The sequence below is a fragment of the Danio rerio genome, chromosome 24 (assembly GCF_049306965.1).
Source record: "Danio rerio strain Tuebingen ecotype United States chromosome 24, GRCz12tu, whole genome shotgun sequence".
NCBI classification, from domain to species: domain Eukaryota; kingdom Metazoa; phylum Chordata; class Actinopteri; order Cypriniformes; family Danionidae; genus Danio; species Danio rerio.
Window position 1 is genome coordinate 36,267,458 of NC_133199.1, and position 20,137 is coordinate 36,287,594.

The 20,137-nt window shown below is 42.7% G+C and overlaps 1 protein-coding gene across 1 annotated transcript in view; it reads right to left on the bottom strand.

Moving 5' to 3' along the window:
- The window catches only part of cubn (cubilin (intrinsic factor-cobalamin receptor)), a 116,017-nt gene that overhangs the window by 59,503 nt on the left and 36,377 nt on the right, over nucleotides 1-20,137 (bottom strand). The window contains exons 24-27 of the mRNA XM_021470374.3: nucleotides 19,884-20,065; nucleotides 18,586-18,742; nucleotides 14,952-15,139; nucleotides 1,142-1,301 (exon numbers count right to left, since the gene is read on the bottom strand). Coding sequence (XP_021326049.2) covers nucleotides 1,142-1,301; nucleotides 14,952-15,139; nucleotides 18,586-18,742; nucleotides 19,884-20,065 — 687 coding nt within the window. The remainder of the gene's footprint in view (nucleotides 1-1,141; nucleotides 1,302-14,951; nucleotides 15,140-18,585; nucleotides 18,743-19,883; nucleotides 20,066-20,137) is intronic.

Below are 20,137 nucleotides of genomic sequence, written 5' to 3' on the forward strand. Positions count from 1 at the left end.
GTATTATTGTCTTTTGCTGTGAAGTGAACTCCGTTTGGTATTAAAGTCTTCATTAGATCGTTTTTTTCAGAAAATTTAATCGCAAAAATAGGGAATGGGGCAAATCAGTAATGCCCAATATACAGGATGTCCTGGCAAATGCGGCCAGTTGGTCTAGAACCTCATAGTGACAGATTCTCATCTCTGTGGAAGTAAAGTTAGCATTACCCTGTTTGGCAGTCTTTTTAAACATGTTTAATATTTTGCGACAATGATGCTGCTGCCTGCTTTCTCTTCCATCTCTCTTTCTCATTTTGACCCATAGCATCACAGTATGGATGAGGATGTCGCATCAAATATTTAAACATTACCGCTCGATGGGTTTTGTCACGTGACTTGAGTCACTTTATTGTGGCTTTGAGGCTCCATGGGATTCGAATTGCTGGCCATAGTTATTTAAAATTACACTTCATTATATATATAAATAAATATATAAATAAATAAATATATATATATAAATTTTTTTTTTTTTTTTTACATAAAATAATTAAAAGAACTAATTCTGGACTAACCACCTGAACCCTCTTGGCTATGGGCATGCCTTAAAATGGGTTAGAAAGAAATTAAAAACTGCTTTTACTCTAGCCAAAACAAATTAAATAAGACTTATTCCAGAAGAAAAAATAATTAAGGCAATACTGTGAAATATTTCTTGCTCTGCTGAACATACTTTGGGAAATATTAAAAAAAGAAATAAGGGCTTATAATATTGACTTCAACTGTATATGCACACAATCCAGAAGCCCCTTCTGTTCTTTCCTGGATTCATTCATCATTGGTAATAAGCTCTTTTTTCCCTGCTGGCCAATCAGATTGAAGCCTTCATGCGTGACATCCCTGCTTTGTTCATTAGGACTGCTTTTTTCCTTGCATATCCAATGACATCATCACTCTAGAGACTACAGGTCGCTGGACTCCATGTTATTTCCTTCTACAGTTTTCTTTTCTCTTAGGTTTGGATGTTAAACAAAAAGCTTTTGAGGCTGGCACATGTGCACAAAAAAACCTGGTACTTTCCATGAACATAAACCCCATGTGGGCTAAGCACTATTTGGTACTCTGCTCATGGAAAGTTTCCAGTTGGCTGTGTATTTGATCTTACCATTCTGGTACCAGTCCATCTGAAAGCCTCTGTATGAGATGGACATGTCGGAGCGGAAGACGATGTGGAGGCTGGTACCGCTGGTGGTGCCGGCTGGTGGAGGCACATTTCCACAGAACGTACCAATTAGATTAGCTTGATCATTCGGGCCGTCATACAGCTAGAGAGGAACAGGAAAATCAATTATTCATCCAATACTATCCATTCATTGCAGTAACAGATGGTTCATTTGCATATTATATATTACATTCTACATAGTGTGGATTCTAGCCAGGGTTGGTACAGTATTGTTAACGAACACTACCACCATTAAAAATGAGCTTGTATTCAAATAAAAATGATATGGAATATTAAAATATATGTTTAATAGCCTTTTCTGTCAGAATATTTTGGGTGGATGTGCTTTTTTGCTTATGGATGTTATCTGTCTTATGTAAAATTTGCAATAAGTTACACCGTGTTCCTAACAACATGCAACACAACAAGCATTTTGGCTGTCTGCATCAATTTGGCTGACATGACAGAAACATTTAAACACCGGCCACTGCACTCCTAATGAATTAGTAAAGGATTTTAATCTAATTATCACATATTAAAACCTCTTTAAGATTAATAATAGGCTACTGAGTGACTGGTGTAGTTGGTTTGCACTGTGTCAGCTTCATTTTCACACTGTGTCACTGGCTTTCATTTTCAAATCGTCTGCCAGTTATTTTATTTTCAAGATCTGAGGTGAACTATCTGCTGCTGCTTTCAGTATGGCATGAATGTCATGTAAATTGGAATTTAAACTCATATTGGTAGCATTTAATAGTGAATAAAGCCCAAAATCTGTACCCTGAGGTGATCTTTGTCATACAATAGTACAGGGGTGGCCAACCCTGTTCCTGGAGAGCCACCTTCCGGCAGATTTCAGTTGCTACCCATATCTAACACACCTGAACCAATTAATTAGGACCTGAACACCACGTGATAATTACAGGCAGGTGTGTTTGATATGGGTAGCAACCAAGCGGCAACCTCCCGCTCTCCCTCAGGAGGCCAATAAAGTAACTAAAACTGCAAATCATCGAAAACCCGCTATTCCTGGCTCCATAATAGAGCAAAGTTTAATTGAGCCACTGTTAGAATGGCCAACTTTACAGCAGAAAAAAAGGTGTTTACAGACTGGTACAAAGAACGATTTTGGTTCATACAGCTAATATTACCCTTCATGACAACTGTGAGGGGGGTGAATTTTTTTTATAACTCATCAGTTTTCTTTATATTAGGTAATATTTAGTATGCAAAATTAAGGGTGTGGCCACTTGATTGACAGCTAGGTCTCGCTGTTCGCCATCACGTCACCTCAGCTGACTCCGGCAGATTAGCCACTGATTTCGGCATATTCATCCTATTTTTGTTTTGCTTTATGTGGCTTTACACAGTCAGTTGCCTTTTGGGATTATTCTCTACAATTATCAGATGATATGGGATGCTGTGTGCACTTAATTGTGCTCACAAACCATTCACGTGGCCTTATTACTTATTACAAGTTATATACTTGTAAACCATCTCTATAAATGTATTTGTTTTATTTAAGATAATTTATCATTTTTAATGTTCTTTAGAGCTATAATGCACTCCACAGTCTGACAGATTAATTAGCTATGGGCTGTAGTACAGTCATCTGAAGCATTGTCATACAGTGTTATGCTGGATTTCATCAATAGTCCTGCATACTAACACAGACTATATCTGAAGTGTTTGGAAGTAATTCGCGTTTTCCTTCTGTAGGAAAACGTCATAAGAATATTTAGTAGCTCAATGTACTTACTTTTAGTAGCTCAATGTAATTACTACAGTATTTTTAAAAGTCTAAACACTTTATTGATATGGTGTACAGCCGAGCACATGGGGTCAGAACACAAACGAGTCGCAGGTGATGAAGTATTAAGCGTTTTCCCAAAGTAAAGTGTTTCTAAGCCAGGTCCAAGGAAAATGACAGCAGGTGTCTGTAGCTCCGCTCACTCTCCGCCTCTTTGCCCTTGTTTGGTATCCCGCCTAGGTCCGATGACGAGCGAACAAAATGGCGACAGCCTACTTGTGGCTTCTTTTGCGCTTTACAGAAACCTATGGGTGATGTCACGGATACTACGTCCATATATTTGACAGTCTATAGTTGCAACTGAAATCTGCAGGAAGGCGGCTGTCCAGGAACAGGGTTGGCCACCCCTGCAATAGTATATATGTGACAAAGTTGCCCATCTGGAGATAGATAGGAGAGGTAAATGCATTCAATTACAAATCACATAAATCATCACGTTGTTTTGTGGTATTTATTTGGTGTTGTGCAAAGAACTGCATGAAAAAAATCCTTTATTTGTCGATACGATGTCCCTGTGAATATCATTAGTGGGGAAAATAACAAAAGCTGTTATCATCATGCTGCCCCCTAGTGCTGTTCTGCTGCGACGTCACGGAAATAGAAACCGTTTCTAAAATAGAAATTTAGTTTCAAAAACTAATTTTAACATGGAAAAGATGCCTTTTATAGCATGCTGTGCCACATGTACAGTAGTTAGATGTTAAACTTAATGTGACAGCTCAATATTTATAATTTTATTCTGCGTAGCTTGAAGCACTGAACATTTATGTTTAAAATTTTATCCTAAAACAATCAAAAATGACTAATACATGAAAATTACAGTGGTCCCTCGCTGTAACACAGTTCACCTTTCACGGCCTCACAGTTCTGCTGATTTTTTTTTAGGTAACTTCACATGCTTTTTCTACAGCACATTGTGTTCTGCATCCTGATTGGCTGTAGACCACTGTCAATCAATCTCCTCCATGCCGTGTCTCCTGTACAGTACAGAATGAGTTCAACTAGCATTTACATAAGCCTTCGATCGCTAGCAGTGTGACTCTGAAATGCTGGACTGTATGTTGTCATCAACAAACCCCACAATGTCGACAAAACATTCTGCGCCTTCAAAGGCACCTACGCTAGCACCCAATAGGAGGAAGGTGCTAACCATTGCACAAAAAGTTGGACTTCTGGACATGCTAAAGGAAAGGTTGAAGTTACAGCACGGAGCTGTAGGGCGCAATTACGGAATAAATGAATCTTTGTTTTGTTACATTCCGTTTCAGCCTAATAATAAGGGTGTCACGATGCTCCAAATCCTCGATTCGATTACATTTTCGATTCTAAAGGCACGATTCGATTCGATTTTCGATTATGAATAATTAATTAATTAATGACCAATTATTTATTTGTAGCCTACCGTTTAAACTACCTGACCTGGATGGTCTTTGTTTTACCCATAAACAAATCATACAGTAAATGAATAAAGGCAAGATACACACATAATTACCACCTGTCAATCACTTTTTCTGCGGGACTCGTGAATAGGCAGTGATCTGTGTCCTTATAATGGCGTCGGTAAAAAACACGCACAACCAACAGGAACCAGCCAACAGTATCTGAGGTGTTCGCTAAAATGACTAAGTACAAGTGGGTGAAAGATTGAAGCAGTCCTCTGACTGCCTGGACCTGCTGTCTCGAGCTCATATTGCTGTGAGTGTGTCTGTGTCTGTGTGGTCACGTGATGTGCATTTTCAGAGGTAGAGAGGAAGGAGGGCTGCTCAGAAATGCTACAGGCCACTGTGGATGTCAAATCGTTGTCGTTCTAAAATGCAATTTAAAAACAAAGACAGTGTAAACAGGGCCTGAGTGTGTACTTTTCGCGAGCGGATTTGCAACGGGGGCGGGTGGAGGATCGCGATGCCGGTGTTGTCTATCGGACGAACCGTACGTAATACATACATAGCAGAGCTTGCAAAACTGTGTTTTTTTTTTTTGTCGACAACACGAACGTTGTCAACATAACTCACTGGAAATCCAAAATGCTTACACACCGGTGACTTCATTGAAAGAGGAGAGGGTTTAAGTTCTGTCGACGGGTCTCCTGCTTCTGCAGTTTAACAAGCACTTCAACAAGCCTGTTTTTTTCCCGCTTGGCAAGCCAAGCTGACGTGACATGGGGGCGTGGCAGCATCGACGATTCTATTTTTTGATTCGATAATCAAAATTGAGCATAAATTTAGTTCGATTTCGATTAAAAATCGAAATCGTGACACCCCTATATAATAATTGAAAAAATAAAGCTGACCACTTCGAGGATTTTGCCTATTGCAGGTTATTTTTAAAAAACAACTCCAGCGATAAATGAGGAACCACTGTGATATGATAATGGGAAACATAAATATAATTATTTCAAAATATTCATTAATAAACTATTACATTATGAGGGTTAGTGCTGTGTAGCGAGTCATATAGTACCACGTCGCCCTGGGCACAAATCCACACCAGCTGGATCTCTCATCAACCTCGGATCGCTCACAGCTGGACCTCATCAGCCAGGGAGAGATATAAGCCAGCCCCACACAGGAGGAAGTGAGCTTCATTTGACATGACTCCCTGCGCTAACGCTTGTCTCTCTCTGTCTCTCCCACAGCCGAATCCAGCTCGTGACCGATCCAACACTCTACTTCTCACCAGCCTTCACCATCTCCCCGGAGCACTTGAGCACGCACCCTTAAGAAGAGCACTCATTCACCCCAATATCACTTGTAAAATAAAGGCACCCTCCGGGGCATTGTTTGTAACATTATCTACGGTGTTTGTGTTTTCCCTCTGCCTCGCTACAACTGGTGGAGAATGCAGGCATTGCAGAGGGAAAAATTCAGAAGAAACACTCACCATTAAGTAGAAAATAACCGCTGAATTTTTCTCTGTGTTTGTTACAGACAGGCATCCGCTCTCTCTCTCTCCCACGCTTCCTCTTACTCGGCTGTCAACATCCCGTCGCCATGTCGGTGGAAGAGGTACTGCTCCACCTAGCGGAGATCTCCAGCAAACAGAATTCCATCTCTGAGCAACTTACAGCCAGACAGGATCGACTGGAACAACAGCTCCGCCAGGTGGCCAGACACCATTCGACTCCCGAAGTGAGTGCGCATCATCATCTCACACTAAACTCAGCGACCTGGATGATATTGATGCATATTTACATACATTTGAAGTTATTGCCGAGAGAGAAGGATGGCCAAAAGAAAACTGGGCGAGAATGTTGGCTCCGTTTCTCACAGGAGAAGCGCAACGAGCATATTTTTCACTAGAGACACCTAAAAATGAAGATTACAAAGCGTTAAAAAAGGAGATATTAGCCAGAATGGGGCTATCCACAATCAGCGCAGCCCAACAGTTTTCCCAATGGTCTTATGACGAGAAACAACCAGTGAGAACTCAAGCAGCTCAACTTTCTCGCCTGGGGAGGCTATGGTTATTGGGAGGAGATCCCTCGGCGGTCCAGGTCGCTGAGAAGGTGATCATCGAGAAGATGATGCGTGCGTTACCCCGACGATTGCGAACACTCACCAGCATGCGAAATCCTGAGTCACTGGCCACCCTGGTGGAGGCGATCGAGCTGGCTGAAGCTCACATCGCCAGAGATAATGGGGAGAGAGCGGCTCTGCCACCCCGGAGGGTAAGTGCACCTTGGCGACCGGTGGAGGGCACAGCGCGACCAGGCGGCAGACCAGCGGTCCCTAGCCCGATGGACGAGCCGATGCCCACCGAGCCGACGACGCACTCGACCCCGGCCTGGACAGCAGGGTGCGCGGTTCACCGCAATATCCCTCCCGAAGCTCCCACCCATAAAGTCCAGCTAGAGGGAAAAACACAAACGGCCACCTTAGACACAGGAAGCGCCATCACTCTGGTCCACCCGAAAACTTTAAAATACCATCATGAAAGCAAAGGGCGAATTCCGATCACGTGTGTGCATGGTGATACCCGCCACGTACCCGCCCGAAGAAACATCGCGGCGAAACCAGGTAGCTGGCGAATCGAAGTCGGGGTTGTTCCAGATCTTCCTGTGTCCCTCCTACTGGGCAGAGACTGGCCGGGGTTCGACGAACTCCTCACTCACCACCACGCTCTATCGGCTCGTTCCAAGAAGAAGAACAAGTCACGGGCTCATCGGGACCGCAAACCAGCGCTGATAACCACCGAGAGCGACAGAGGGGGTGAGTCATCTATATCTGCTAATCTATACTTTGATCTGTTTCAACAGATAACCGCAGGAGGTGACTTTGGCAGAGCACAGAGGGAAGATGAAACGCTCAAACACTGTTGGCCACAAGTACGGATCATCGACGGAAATGAGCGACTTCCCAGCCCTCACCCCCTCCCACATTTCATTGTGGAAAATGGTCTGCTGTACTGTGTCGCAGAGAGGCGGGGGGAAAAGAAGACACTACTGGTCATTCCGAGGACCAAGAGGGAGACGGTCTTGGAACTGGCACATACCCACCCGATGGCTGGACATCTGGGAGCGGCCAACACGGTGAAAAGGATCCGCGATCGTTTCCATTGGCCGGGGCTAGACGGGGAAGTAAAAAGGTATTGCCAGGCATGTAACATCTGCCAGAGAACGTCTCCCCAACGACCACCCCCCAGCCCTCTAATACCACTACCGATCATCGACGTGCCCTTCACCCGAATTGGTATGGACTTGGTAGGGCCTTTGCCGAAGTCGGCCCGGGGACATGAGCACATCCTTGTTATCCTCGATTATGCCACCAGATACCCTGAAGCGATTCCCTTGAGGAAAGCCACGTCATCGGCCATCGCGAAGGAGCTGTTTCTGCTATGCAGTCGAGTGGGAATCCCAACAGAGATACTGACCGACCAGGGCACCCCCTTCATGTCCCGGTTGATGGCAGACCTCTGTCACCTCCTCAAGGTAAAACAACTAAAAACCTCAGTGTACCATCCACAGACTGACGGCCTTGTCGAGCGATTCAACAAAACTCTGAAACAGATGCTCCGACGGGTGGTGGCAGAGGACGGGCGCGACTGGGACCTCATGATCCCGTACGTGTTATTCGGTATCAGGGAAGTCCCCCAGGCCTCCACAGGATTTACCCCCTTCGAACTGCTGTTTGGCCGCCAACCCCGAGGCCTATTGGATGTGGCTCGGCAAGCCTGGGAGCAGGAGCCAGCCCCCCAGCGGTCGGTGATTGAACACGTACGGGACATGAGAGAACGCATCGACAAAATCATGCCCATCGTCAAGCAACACCTGACCGAAGCCCAGCGCGCCCAGCAGAGATTGTATAACCGGCCCGCCCAACCCAGAGAGTTCCACCCAGGGGACAAGGTGATGATACTCATACCTACCACAACGTCGAAGTTCCTCGCATCCTGGAAGGGGCCATACACGGTGGTAGAAAGGGTAGGGCCGGTAAATTATCGAGTCCGTCAGCCGGGACGAAGACGGGAAGAACAACTGTACCACATTAATCTTATGAAGAAGTGGGTTGCAGCTCCAGGTCATCTCGTTGCCTTCACTGAAGAAAATCTTCCCGTGGTCCACATAGGTGAGCAACTCTCACCAAACCAGAAGGCGGAGCTGCAAGCCTTGGTTGGTCAGTTCAAGGATGTGTTCTCGGAGAAACCGGGCCGAACCTCCATCATCCAGCACAACATTATCACTCCTCCTGGCACCATCGTCCGGCAAAGGCCTTATCGAGTTCCAGAGGCTCGCAGGCTGGCTATCGACGAGGAGATCCAGAAGATGAGAAGGTTAGGCATCATCGAACCATCCCGTAGCCCGTGGTCCAGCCCAATAGTGATGGTCCCCAAACCCGATGGCACCCTCCGTTTCTGCAACGACTTCAGGAAACTCAACGAGATCTCCAAGTTCGACGGATACCCCATGCCTCGGGTGGACGAGCTGCTGGATAGGCTGGGTGGAGCCCGATTTATCTCCACCATTGACCTCACCAAAGGCTACTGGCAGTTACCACTTAGTGAAGACGCCAAGGAGAAAACCGCCTTCTCCACACCCGGTGGGCACTGGCAATACCGGGTTCTTCCCTTCGGGCTCCACGGGGCCCCAGCCACATTCCAAAGAATGATGGACATCCTGCTGAGGCCCCACCAGCCATATGCAGCAGCCTACCTGGACGACCTCATCGTCCACTCAGAGTCATGGGAAGAACACCTATCCCGGTTACGGAGGGTGCTCTTAGATCTTCGACGGGCTGGGCTCACAGCTAATCCCAAGAAATGCCACCTGGGTCTAGCCGAAGCCAGATACCTCGGGTTCCACATTGGACGAGGTCTCATACAGCCACAGCAAAACAAGGTCAAGGCACTACAGGAAACTCCACAACCCACCACAAAGACCCAGGTACGTGCATTTCTGGGGTTAGCGGGCTACTATAGATGTTTCATACCTAACTTCTCATCCATAGCCAGCCCTTTGACAGACCTGACCAGAAAGGGGCAGCCGGAGAGGATAAGATGGACCAAGGAAGCCGACGACGCGTTCCGAGCCCTAAAGAAGTCCCTCACGTCCTCACCGGTACTGCACGCACCTGACTTCGGCTGCCCCTTCATTCTACAGACAGATGCTTCCGACTCGGGCCTGGGCGCGGTCCTCTCCCAGGTCCACGGCGATGAAGAACATCCCATAATGTACGTGAGTCGGAAGCTGACCCCCGCAGAGACCCGCTACGCAACGGTGGAGAAGGAGGCCCTGGCGATCAAGTGGGCAATCCTGGAGCTAAGGTACTATCTCCTTGGCAGGAAATTCACTCTGGTGACCGACCACGCCCCGCTACAATGGATGGCTACAGCGAAAAACAACAACGCTCGGGTCACCAGGTGGTTCCTGTCGCTCCAGGATTTCAACTTCGACGTCCAACATCGAGCCGGGGCCTCCCACGGAAACGCAGACGGACTCTCACGGCTCTGGTCAGGATGGGCAGGTCTGTCGAAACATTCTACCCCCCCTCTCAATACACTGCTCTTCCTTCGCAGGATACCCAGGACCAGGACGACGCTAAGGGGGGGGGAATGTAGCGAGTCATATAGTACCACGTCGCCCTGGGCACAAATCCACACCAGCTGGATCTCTCATCAACCTCGGATCGCTCACAGCTGGACCTCATCAGCCAGGGAGAGATATAAGCCAGCCCCACACAGGAGGAAGTGAGCTTCATTTGACATGACTCCCTGCGCTAACGCTTGTCTCTCTCTGTCTCTCCCACAGCCGAATCCAGCTCGTGACCGATCCAACACTCTACTTCTCACCAGCCTTCACCATCTCCCCGGAGCACTTGAGCACGCACCCTTAAGAAGAGCACTCATTCACCCCAATATCACTTGTAAAATAAAGGCACCCTCCGGGGCATTGTTTGTAACATTATCTACGGTGTTTGTGTTTTCCCTCTGCCTCGCTACAGCTGAAATAACTAAAAATTCAAATAAATATTTATCAGAATTATACAGAAACATACTAATACTAAAAATACTAATATTATTACTAACGATGACAAAAACAACAACAAAAACTAAGTTTAAAATACATGAAATTAAAATGATCCAAAATGATTGATTATTCTACAGTTTTTGACAAATGGTTGTGACAAATAATTATTTTATTCGTTTTCTTTTCAGCTCTCTGAGTTCGGAGTTTTCTGAGTTCTCCACAGCGGAATGAACCGCCAACTTATCCTGCATATGTTTTATGCAGTGGATGCCGTTCCAGCTGCAATCCATCACTGGGAAAGGCCCATACACTCTCATTCACACACATACACAAAGGACAACTTAGCTTACCCAATTGGGCTTGTGGGTGAAACCGGAGCACCCAGAGGACACCCATGCCAACACGGAGAGGACATGCAAACTTCACACAGAAACGCCAACTGCCCCAGCGACCTTCTTGCTGTGAGGCAACAGTGCTAACTACTGGGCCACCGCGCTGCCCCATATAAATTATTTAAAATGGTAAAACTGCTACATGTTGTATGGTTACACATCTGTAAAAACAATATCCTTTTAAAATGTCCCAAAAGTAGGCTAGTGAGCATGTAATTCTACACCCCGCTTGACTAAAAAAAGCAAGACTTATAAGTGATGTTAAAAATGGAGAGATCTAATAGCAGATCACAGTATAAAACATGCTTCATCCTGCACTACCCTTCCAAGAATAATTGACCTTTTGCAGGAACTACAACTAGTGACATCACATCAGTAATTCAGACCATCTGTTCTCCAGTCTTAGGAACAAAAAGTGTGCTGTGATATTGTTGGCCTGTGCACAAAAGCGCACATTCCACAATGAAGAAGTCATCAACAAGTCCAAAATACCCAGTAAAAACATCTGAATGTCTGTGTATGGAACAACGCTTATTATGGCTCTCTTAAAACAGCCTGAGGAGAAGCTAAAACTCAACATTTCTACAAGAGGCCCACTGATGACATCACTGTTTGGGTTGTCATGGTGACGAGTGAAAGGAGAGGAACTCAAAGGCCCATTTATATGCTTTCAAAGACTGTTAAGCTCTATAATGAAACTCGATGACAAAATGTCCAGAAAGAATGAGACTACTTGACCCTTAAAAAGAAGATAAGCTTGAAAAAGAAGTGAAGATGGCACTCAGTTAGAAAAACACTGAACTTTCTGTTCAAGTCAAGCAGACTAGCTTTAGCATTAGCATTCCCTGCTGAAAAATCCAGCTTAAACCAGCATAGGCTGGTTGGCTGGTTTTAGAGGGGTTTTGGCCACTTCCAGGCTGGTTTCCAGCCATTTCCAGCCTGGACTTAGCTGGTCAGGCTGGGAGATGACCAGCTAAAACCAGCTTGACCAGCCTAGCCAAGCTGGGAGTCCAGCCAAAACCAGCTATATCCAGCTTAAACCAGGCTGGTCAAGCTGGTTTTAGCTGGATTTGGCTGGTCATTTTCCAGCCTGACCAGCTTAGAAATGGCTGGAAACCAGCCTGGAAGTGGCCAAAACCCCTCTAAAACCAGGCTGGTCAACCAACTAAAACCAGCCAACCAGCCTAGGCTGGTTTCCATGTGAAACAAGATGGTGAGGAAATCACCAGAGCATTTTTATATTTTATCGACGAAGGGCTGGGCAATATGGCAAAAATGCAGTCTCAATAATTATTTTTCATACAGATCGATAACGATATATATTTCGATATAAGTTGTTAATGCTTCCAGATTTAAATGAGTATCCCAACAATGACTGAAGCCACAAAAATGACAGGGTCCATTAAATGGCATGACATATTTTCGGCTGATAAATTTTCAGTGGCCAAAAACAGCTTAGTCCCTTTATTATTCTGGAGTCGCCACAGCGGAATGACCCGCCAACTTACCCAGCACATGTTTTACCCAGCGGATGCCCTTCCAGCTGCAACCCATCACTGGGAAACATCCATAGACTCCCATTCACACCCATACACCATGGACTGGCCTACCCAATTAACCTTTACTGCATGTCTTTGGACTGGTGGGGGAAAACAAGAGCACCCGGATGAACCCCTCACCAACACAGGGAGAACATACAAATTCCACCCAGAAACACCAACTGACCCTGCCGAGGCTAAAACCACCGACCTTCTTGCTGTAAGAAGATCGAGCTGCCCCTTGCGCCACCGTAAGGCCCGGACAAAATTCAGTACATCTCTAATATCTACACACTTTTAGATTGCCATTGTTGTTTATTTCTGCTGTGTGATTGACTTTTAAATCAAGGTCCAGAGCTTATCATTGCTATTGAAATAAATTTTATCGCAGTTTGGTTTAATATCGTTTATCGGCCCAGCCCTATATCGAAGTCAGAGTGAAAGTGTAAGATTTGAGATACCACAGATACATTAATGTCTTTGATAATACAAGCATGGGCTGGCTCCACACCCCAGCAGATGGGAATGCAGGAAAGTTCACTCCTCTCCTTTCTTCATTTACATTTAAAACATCTCCCGCAACCCCCTGTTCACTCACCCTCCTCTTCACAGAATTGTCATCTCAAAATTGTCATCTGAATGTTCTATATCAATCCAAGTGACTTTATCTATCATGCTTGATATCATTTGAAGTGTCTCAGTGCGACTGGTACAATGGTCTCATTCTCAGAGAAATTAGACAGAGAAGTTATTTCTGTCTAAGGGCAACAAGGGGTTGCACGACTAACCTAGATAGGGTGCCTGACCCTTGTTTGAATGTAATGTTCTAAATTAGTGTACATGGGAAACCATTGGCTTGGCTAAACCTAAATTATTATAGAGCAGGGGTTCCCAAACTTTTCAGCCCGCGACCCCCAAAATAACAATACCAGTGACTTGCGACCCCCAATATCCTCTGAGGTGGTTATGAATACAGAAACCTTGCATGCAATGACGCAGACACACCAATTAAATTTGTGTCAGTGCTTTAAATGTGCCAAAAAGTATAACCTGATGTTATAAAATCAAAATGCATCTGACGCTATTGCTGCCTTTAATATAATGTAATTACCCCAGGGGTCGCAATTCAATAGAACTAGTAACTATAAGCTACTATAGTAACTATATAGTAACTATAAACGACTATTTTTATTTTCAGTATAGTTATGGATAAAATATGTTAATTCTTATGGTTTAATAAAAATAAATAGATTTTTGGAAATCACCAGGCGACCCCCCTTCATTGCCCCGCGACCCCTCAGGGGGTTCCGACCCCCACTTTGAGAACCACTGTTATAGAGAACAGTAGTCAGTTACATTTATAATAAAAAAAACTATATAAAAGTATTAGTCAATTACCTCTATTTAATAATCAAGATAGACGAGAGTGTGACAATGAGGGACACCTTCGGCCGAGGCGATTACTTTAAGCATCATGAGCACCCGAATGACCAAATGTAATAGTTACGAGTGAAGACAATAGGTTCAAACATTTATCTAAATTATATATTGATATAATCTTCTAATGTTTTATGATTGGAGTCAGATAAAACAAAAGATAAATATATTAATCTTCTAAACCACTTCATATTAAAATTGCAGTCAGATATGAGTTAAAGTTAAACTGAAACAACATTGTGCACTGGAAAGGCCGAACACGCATTGACACCTTTATCCACAAGTGGACACCTTCATTGGGCCAACTGGGTGGACCTTACAAAGGTTACTGTTATTCTCGAAAGCTTCTCAGTGCACCCTAAATGCATATATTGTTTTTTTTGCCAATAAGATTTCTAACAGGAATTAGCATTAATGCATAAATGGATATTTTCAGCCTAAGCTACTTGGAAATGCATGCCTTAGCCTACTATTTCCTCATGCAAATAGTAAAATATGTCGCTCTGGGTTCATGCCGTTGCAGGTTTCAGATGACAAATCCACTAAAGGGCACTGTCTACATTTTTGCGAATCTGAAATACGTTGCTGTTGTTTTGTTGTATGCTTCAGATACATGTCCCTCTCGTCCTCCATGAGAAAGAAGGGATTGTTGTCTAGATCACCTAGACACCTTGATTTTACAAGTACAACACAGTATAACATGGGGTACGAGTAAAATGACCACATCAGAAAAGTTGCCCATATGGAGATTAGGGAAGGGTACCGGAATTTGGTACTTATTATAAAAGACCGAAGTATTGATAAGCTCTGACGTTAACGGTTCTGCTATCGGCACTGGAGAATTATTGCTAACTAAACGTTACATACAGTAGCATAATTTAATTAACCAACCTGTTCTAATTTGCGATATTTTATATTTGTCTGCACTGTTGGCAATCTTATGTGGGAAATGCTTGTCTTGGTCTGCCCAAAAGTACAACAGCGAGCAAGTCAAGTATAAAAAGCCTTCACAGTGCTGATAACCACTGAGCCACCATGCCACCCCAGCTCTAATTAGGAACATTTAAAAAAGCACAATAAAGTCACCATTAGGTTTGACAAATGGTATGCTGACCTTTACATGGTCGTAGCCACATCCATCGGATTGCTCCACCTCAAAGGCTATGAATGTGTAGTTGATGGTGTTGCCCATGTAGGCCTGAATGGTCCAGCTGCAGTCGGCGTGAGATGGGTAGTCATTGGGATAGTTCAAGCTCTCGATCATTCCTCGACTGCGATTGGCAATCAGCATACCATTACAAGCTACAGGAGAAAAGAAAGCCCATGATATTAATAATATGAGATGGGAAGAATTCGGTAAATCAAAGAACTAAAGTTTTAAAAACTCCTTTGAACAGCAATATGTGCAGTTTTAAAGTACACATGAAATTAAAACTAACCATTTTGATTTTGTTAGCTCGGATTGATTGTTATATGGTGAACAATTCATCTGTGCATGTCATTAAGAAAAAAAAAATGGTTTGCCCTTGTAATCTTTCATTCTTTTCTGTTTGATTTTAGTTAAATGCTCAGATTAGGTCTGTCTGAGGTATTGGGCATGGCTAACATACTTGACCACGCCCCTCTACTGTCAGTTTTGACAACAAACAGAAATGGTGAGGAGGAGGAGGAGGAGGAGGGGTCCGTTTGGTGGTAATAACTCTCCCCATACTCTTTTTCAGATCTTTCTAAATAAAATGCATACTTTACCACATCCAATCAGCTTGCAGTAAAAAAAAAAACAAGCCAAGCCCACTCTTTTTCCATTTAATTTGCCGTTTCTCTAGGAACTGCATCACAATACAGAAAAAACAAACGGTGGCAGCTCCCAGTTCATGTGGATTTAAGTAGAGAGGTATTGTTGGCTAGAACTGGATTTGACCTTGCAGTAAAGTTTTAATGTCTGGGAAACACGCTGGCATTAAACTATTAACAGCCAAAGAAAAAGCAAATGAATGAGAGAAATCACAAAAGAAGACAGATAGTGGTGCGCCGAGCTCTAAACCGTGACATTTCACCCTCACAAACATAATTAAAACAAGACTAAAAAGAAGAGATCCAAAACAAGTCGGTGTCCCCTGGATGAACTTCACCGGCAGATACAAAAACAAAGCATAATTCATGGATGATTTAAAGCCACAGCGGATAAGTAAAGTCTAATTTTTATTAACAAAAACAGTACCATGGAATATTACTAATATTACATGTTTAGTTGTATAGCTCTTTTTGGTGTAGAATTTGTTTATGTATATATATATATAGTATATATTTAGTCTATCTCTGTCATTTGTTCTTTAGTTTATCCTTTTTTACTAGTTAGTTTATCATTTTTACTATTATTGTTGTTGTCATTATTACTATTTTTACTATTATTATTATTATTATTAGTAGTAGTAGTAGTATTTAACAACTTCCTGTATTTTGTTTATTACATGTATTTTTTTTTATGCTCACTGTTATATGTTGATCGTCTATGTCAGACCTGGGCATTTTACGGCCGCAAGGTCACATGCGGGCCACTGGACTTCTTTGATAGACCTGCATGAAGTATTTAGTTTAGGACCTTGCAATACACAGGTCTAATATTGCGAGTCAACAAAAGGGGACTTTCACATATAAACGTCTCATATAGCGCTCAGTTTTTATTATTTCAAATGGAGACACCCGGGTTTAGCGCACAAAAAGGTATGGAGGGGATGCACATGTGGTGCGCTCACATTTCCAGGTGCCACTGGATTTATTTAAGAATAAATAGATATATAAATAAAATGAACTAAGGTGAAGCAATCAAACAAACAACTCTGGGGCATTCATATGAAGTTGATATTGTGATGCTGGTCTTTTTGTTTAATTTTTAAATTAGTTTATTAGTTTTAGTTTTTATAAATGTTTATTGAATAGTTTCACAGAATTTTTTATAGGTCTGGCCCTCTAAAACTGCCCAAGAGTCTAATGTGGCTTCTTGAAAAAATTAATTGACCACCCCTGGTGTACGTCATACTTTTTCCATTCACATAATTACAAAATAAAAGAACAACAATTTGATAAAGTACCATGGTATTTTTAGGTTTCTGTGAATGCACCATGGTATTCTTTAAAGGTTCAGGACACCCTGGAGAACTTTTTTTTATATTAACAGATTTGTGTGTGTTGAGCATCAGTTAAGACAATGTTAGCACCTGTCAGCTTTAATTGTGGGGAAAACTGGATAATTTTGAGCTTTTGTCAGCTAATTTCAGCTTCCGGGTTTAAAATGATTTTTGGGGCGGGATCAAAATCGGCGACGTAGCGCAGTACTGCAAGTGCAATGATGACGCGTCGGTTTCTCATTATTATTCATAGCGGAGTTTTCTTATCCTATGAGAAGAGCCGGCTGCTTAATTATTCATGAGACCTGCCAGACCTGCCAGAGTCAAGCCCGAGCTGTGAGACACGTCACGGACCCACGGCACACAGTATTTAGCCGTTCATGAAGGCTAATATGAGTTTGTTTCCATCATCCACGGGGTTTGTTGCATGTTTTCCCCCGCAATCTTGTCAGGGCCGATCATACAGCTAAGCTGTGTGTGTGCTGCTAGCATTTTTGTCGGGAGAGCAGCACAAGAATTAGAGAATGGCGGACGCTGTCTTTTATCAGGAGTTCGTTCACATTCAGACACATCACTGTGCTGCTGTGTTTGCCTAAATCCTCCAGATTACCAGCAGGACTAATGGTTAAAATAGACAGGTCAGGAGACCTGCTGCACTGAGTCTGCTGGACACGGGGATTGAGGGAGAAGTCCTCATTTATAGGGTTTACATGAACACACTTATCTTTATAATGATATAAATTGTGGTTATGTGTATATGAAATTACGAATAACAAATGTAGCAGGACATTAAATCACTGTTAATTTCTTTGCATTTTAACTTTGTAAACTATAAACTCATGCGATCTCCTCACGGTTTGTCTCATTTTGTGAGCTAGCTTCGTTCGCTCACGTTCTCCCCTGCTGGCTACGCCCACTCCTGCCCGATGCTCGCGGAGCTCCACGCCCATTAATCATGCATCTTTTGAAAAAATTCTGAAGTAGACTTTAACCGAAAGTGGGGGGTGTCATGGCCCTTTAAAGCAATAATTTGAAAAATGTGGAATTCAGTGAATAAATATTTTCTGACAGTATTGTTTTTGTCCTCTTAAACCCAGATACATTTACTTCAAAAGTAAATTAACAATTATTTATTTAATTAATTATTAATATCTTAAAGAAATTAATGAAACAATGTATTTGTATAAAAATGAAAACTTGCTTACTTTGTACTCTGTACTTATTACGATTATATGAAATAATGAGTGTTAACACATAATATTATTCTGTTTTAATTGATTAAAACCTCTTGCTGACAAATGGGTTAATGCGAGTTATATGAAAGACAGTGACAAATGCTTGAAGATTTAAAATGACGATTAATCTGTATTAAATTGTATTGTATTTTATTGCAATCAGAATTGGATTGTATTGACATCCCTATACAGGTTTTTTAATATGCTATAAAATAATTCTTGTTCTAAACATGCTTGATTATATACTTTTTTATTATTAAAAATGTATATATGATTACACTGAATGCCATTTTACTGGCTGTCTTCCATAAATCAGGGTAAACTTCAGTGTGTTTTCTCTGGTTGACAGAGGTTTTTACACTCATGTGTTTCAAGCGTCACTCACTAGAATGGTAGTTTGCCAGAAATCCGCCAGTGTGGATGATGCTGTCTGTACGCAGTTTCACATACATGTTCTCTCTGGACGAGCTGATGGGTGCAGGAATCTGATTTCCGCACAGTTTAGCCAGTTGATGAGCATTACTATTGTTGCCATCATACACCTGGAACATACACGTACATAACACCAGAATCACCAATGAGCCAATAGGTAGCACAAGCAGTTTCCCTTAGCAAAATGACTTCTTTTACAACACTTAAAATGTCTGAAGCAGTACCAACATTTGATATGTGGATCGTGGACAAGATTTTACATTGAGAAAAAATCCATTTTATCAAGGAAAGGAAAGAGCATGGCTGTTTCTCAATTCCAAGAACGCAGAGAACAGACTTGTGTTCTTGTGGAGAGCGGTCTTGCCAGGTGTCCTCGGAAGAACGAACTCAGGAGACCGCGAGGGCAGAGAACGCATCCTTTGAGAATTAAGATGCTGCGTTCTACCTGATGGTCACATGACCTTCACGTGTTTTAAATGGTAAATTATTTAAACATTACAGCCTTCATACAACGATTTATTGTTTTTTCCCTTTTCAAAATATATATTTTGCATAAATACATTATAAATATATGTTGAACAATATAAATAAAACGGATTTTAATACGAATTTCAGCAAACAAACACCCTTAATGTGTTTATTCCTTTATTAAGATGTCCATGGTAATGTTTACATTCACCGTTTCATTTAGGGAAACTCCTGAGGTAAATAATTCATATCTATGAGCTTTAATAATAAATCTAGATAAAATGCTGTGCTTCCCACCTCCAGTCGCAATGACTTCTGGGACTTCCAGAGCGAGTTCGGTGCTCAAGTCTGCATCGGTGCGTCCTCGATATCAAGAACACATCTGGAAAGTTTCACGCGTCCTCCGTACTTGCGGTCTTGAGTATTGGAACTGAACTGCTGATGATGATGTTTCACGAGAACACGAGGACGCAAAACCGCTGAAGAACGCATATTGAGAAACAGCCCATGACTTTTTCTAATGATGTGGGAGTCATTCGTTAAATAATTTGGCAAATCTGCAGATTGTGCTGGCGATTTGTATTTATTTTATAGATTTTTTTCAATCTAATTTATTTGGAGAGCATGTCTTGTTTTTAGTTGTCATTACGGTCTCATGCATGTTGATTTGTAACCACCAGTTTGTAAAAACAATTGTTATATTATACTGTACAAAAGCAATAATAATAAAAAGATTCAAGCTTAATAACAGGAGTCAAAAACTCTAGAAATCTGTCTTCTAACCATCAAATAGTCAAAGTAGCAGTCCACGGTGTCCTCAAGGTGAAAGTCTCCAAAGCTGAGCTGGATTCTGCTTCCTGCGCTGGTTTTGATGTGCCAGTAGCATTCGGCATTGGCAGGATAGGGAAGAGGGTAGTTGGGAGATGTGAAACCTCCACTGCTTGTGGTCAACGTCCCACCGCAGCCTATAACAGAGACATGCAACAAGTTAATAGTTGATAAGTGGATACAGTTGCAACACATTCACTTGTACAGCT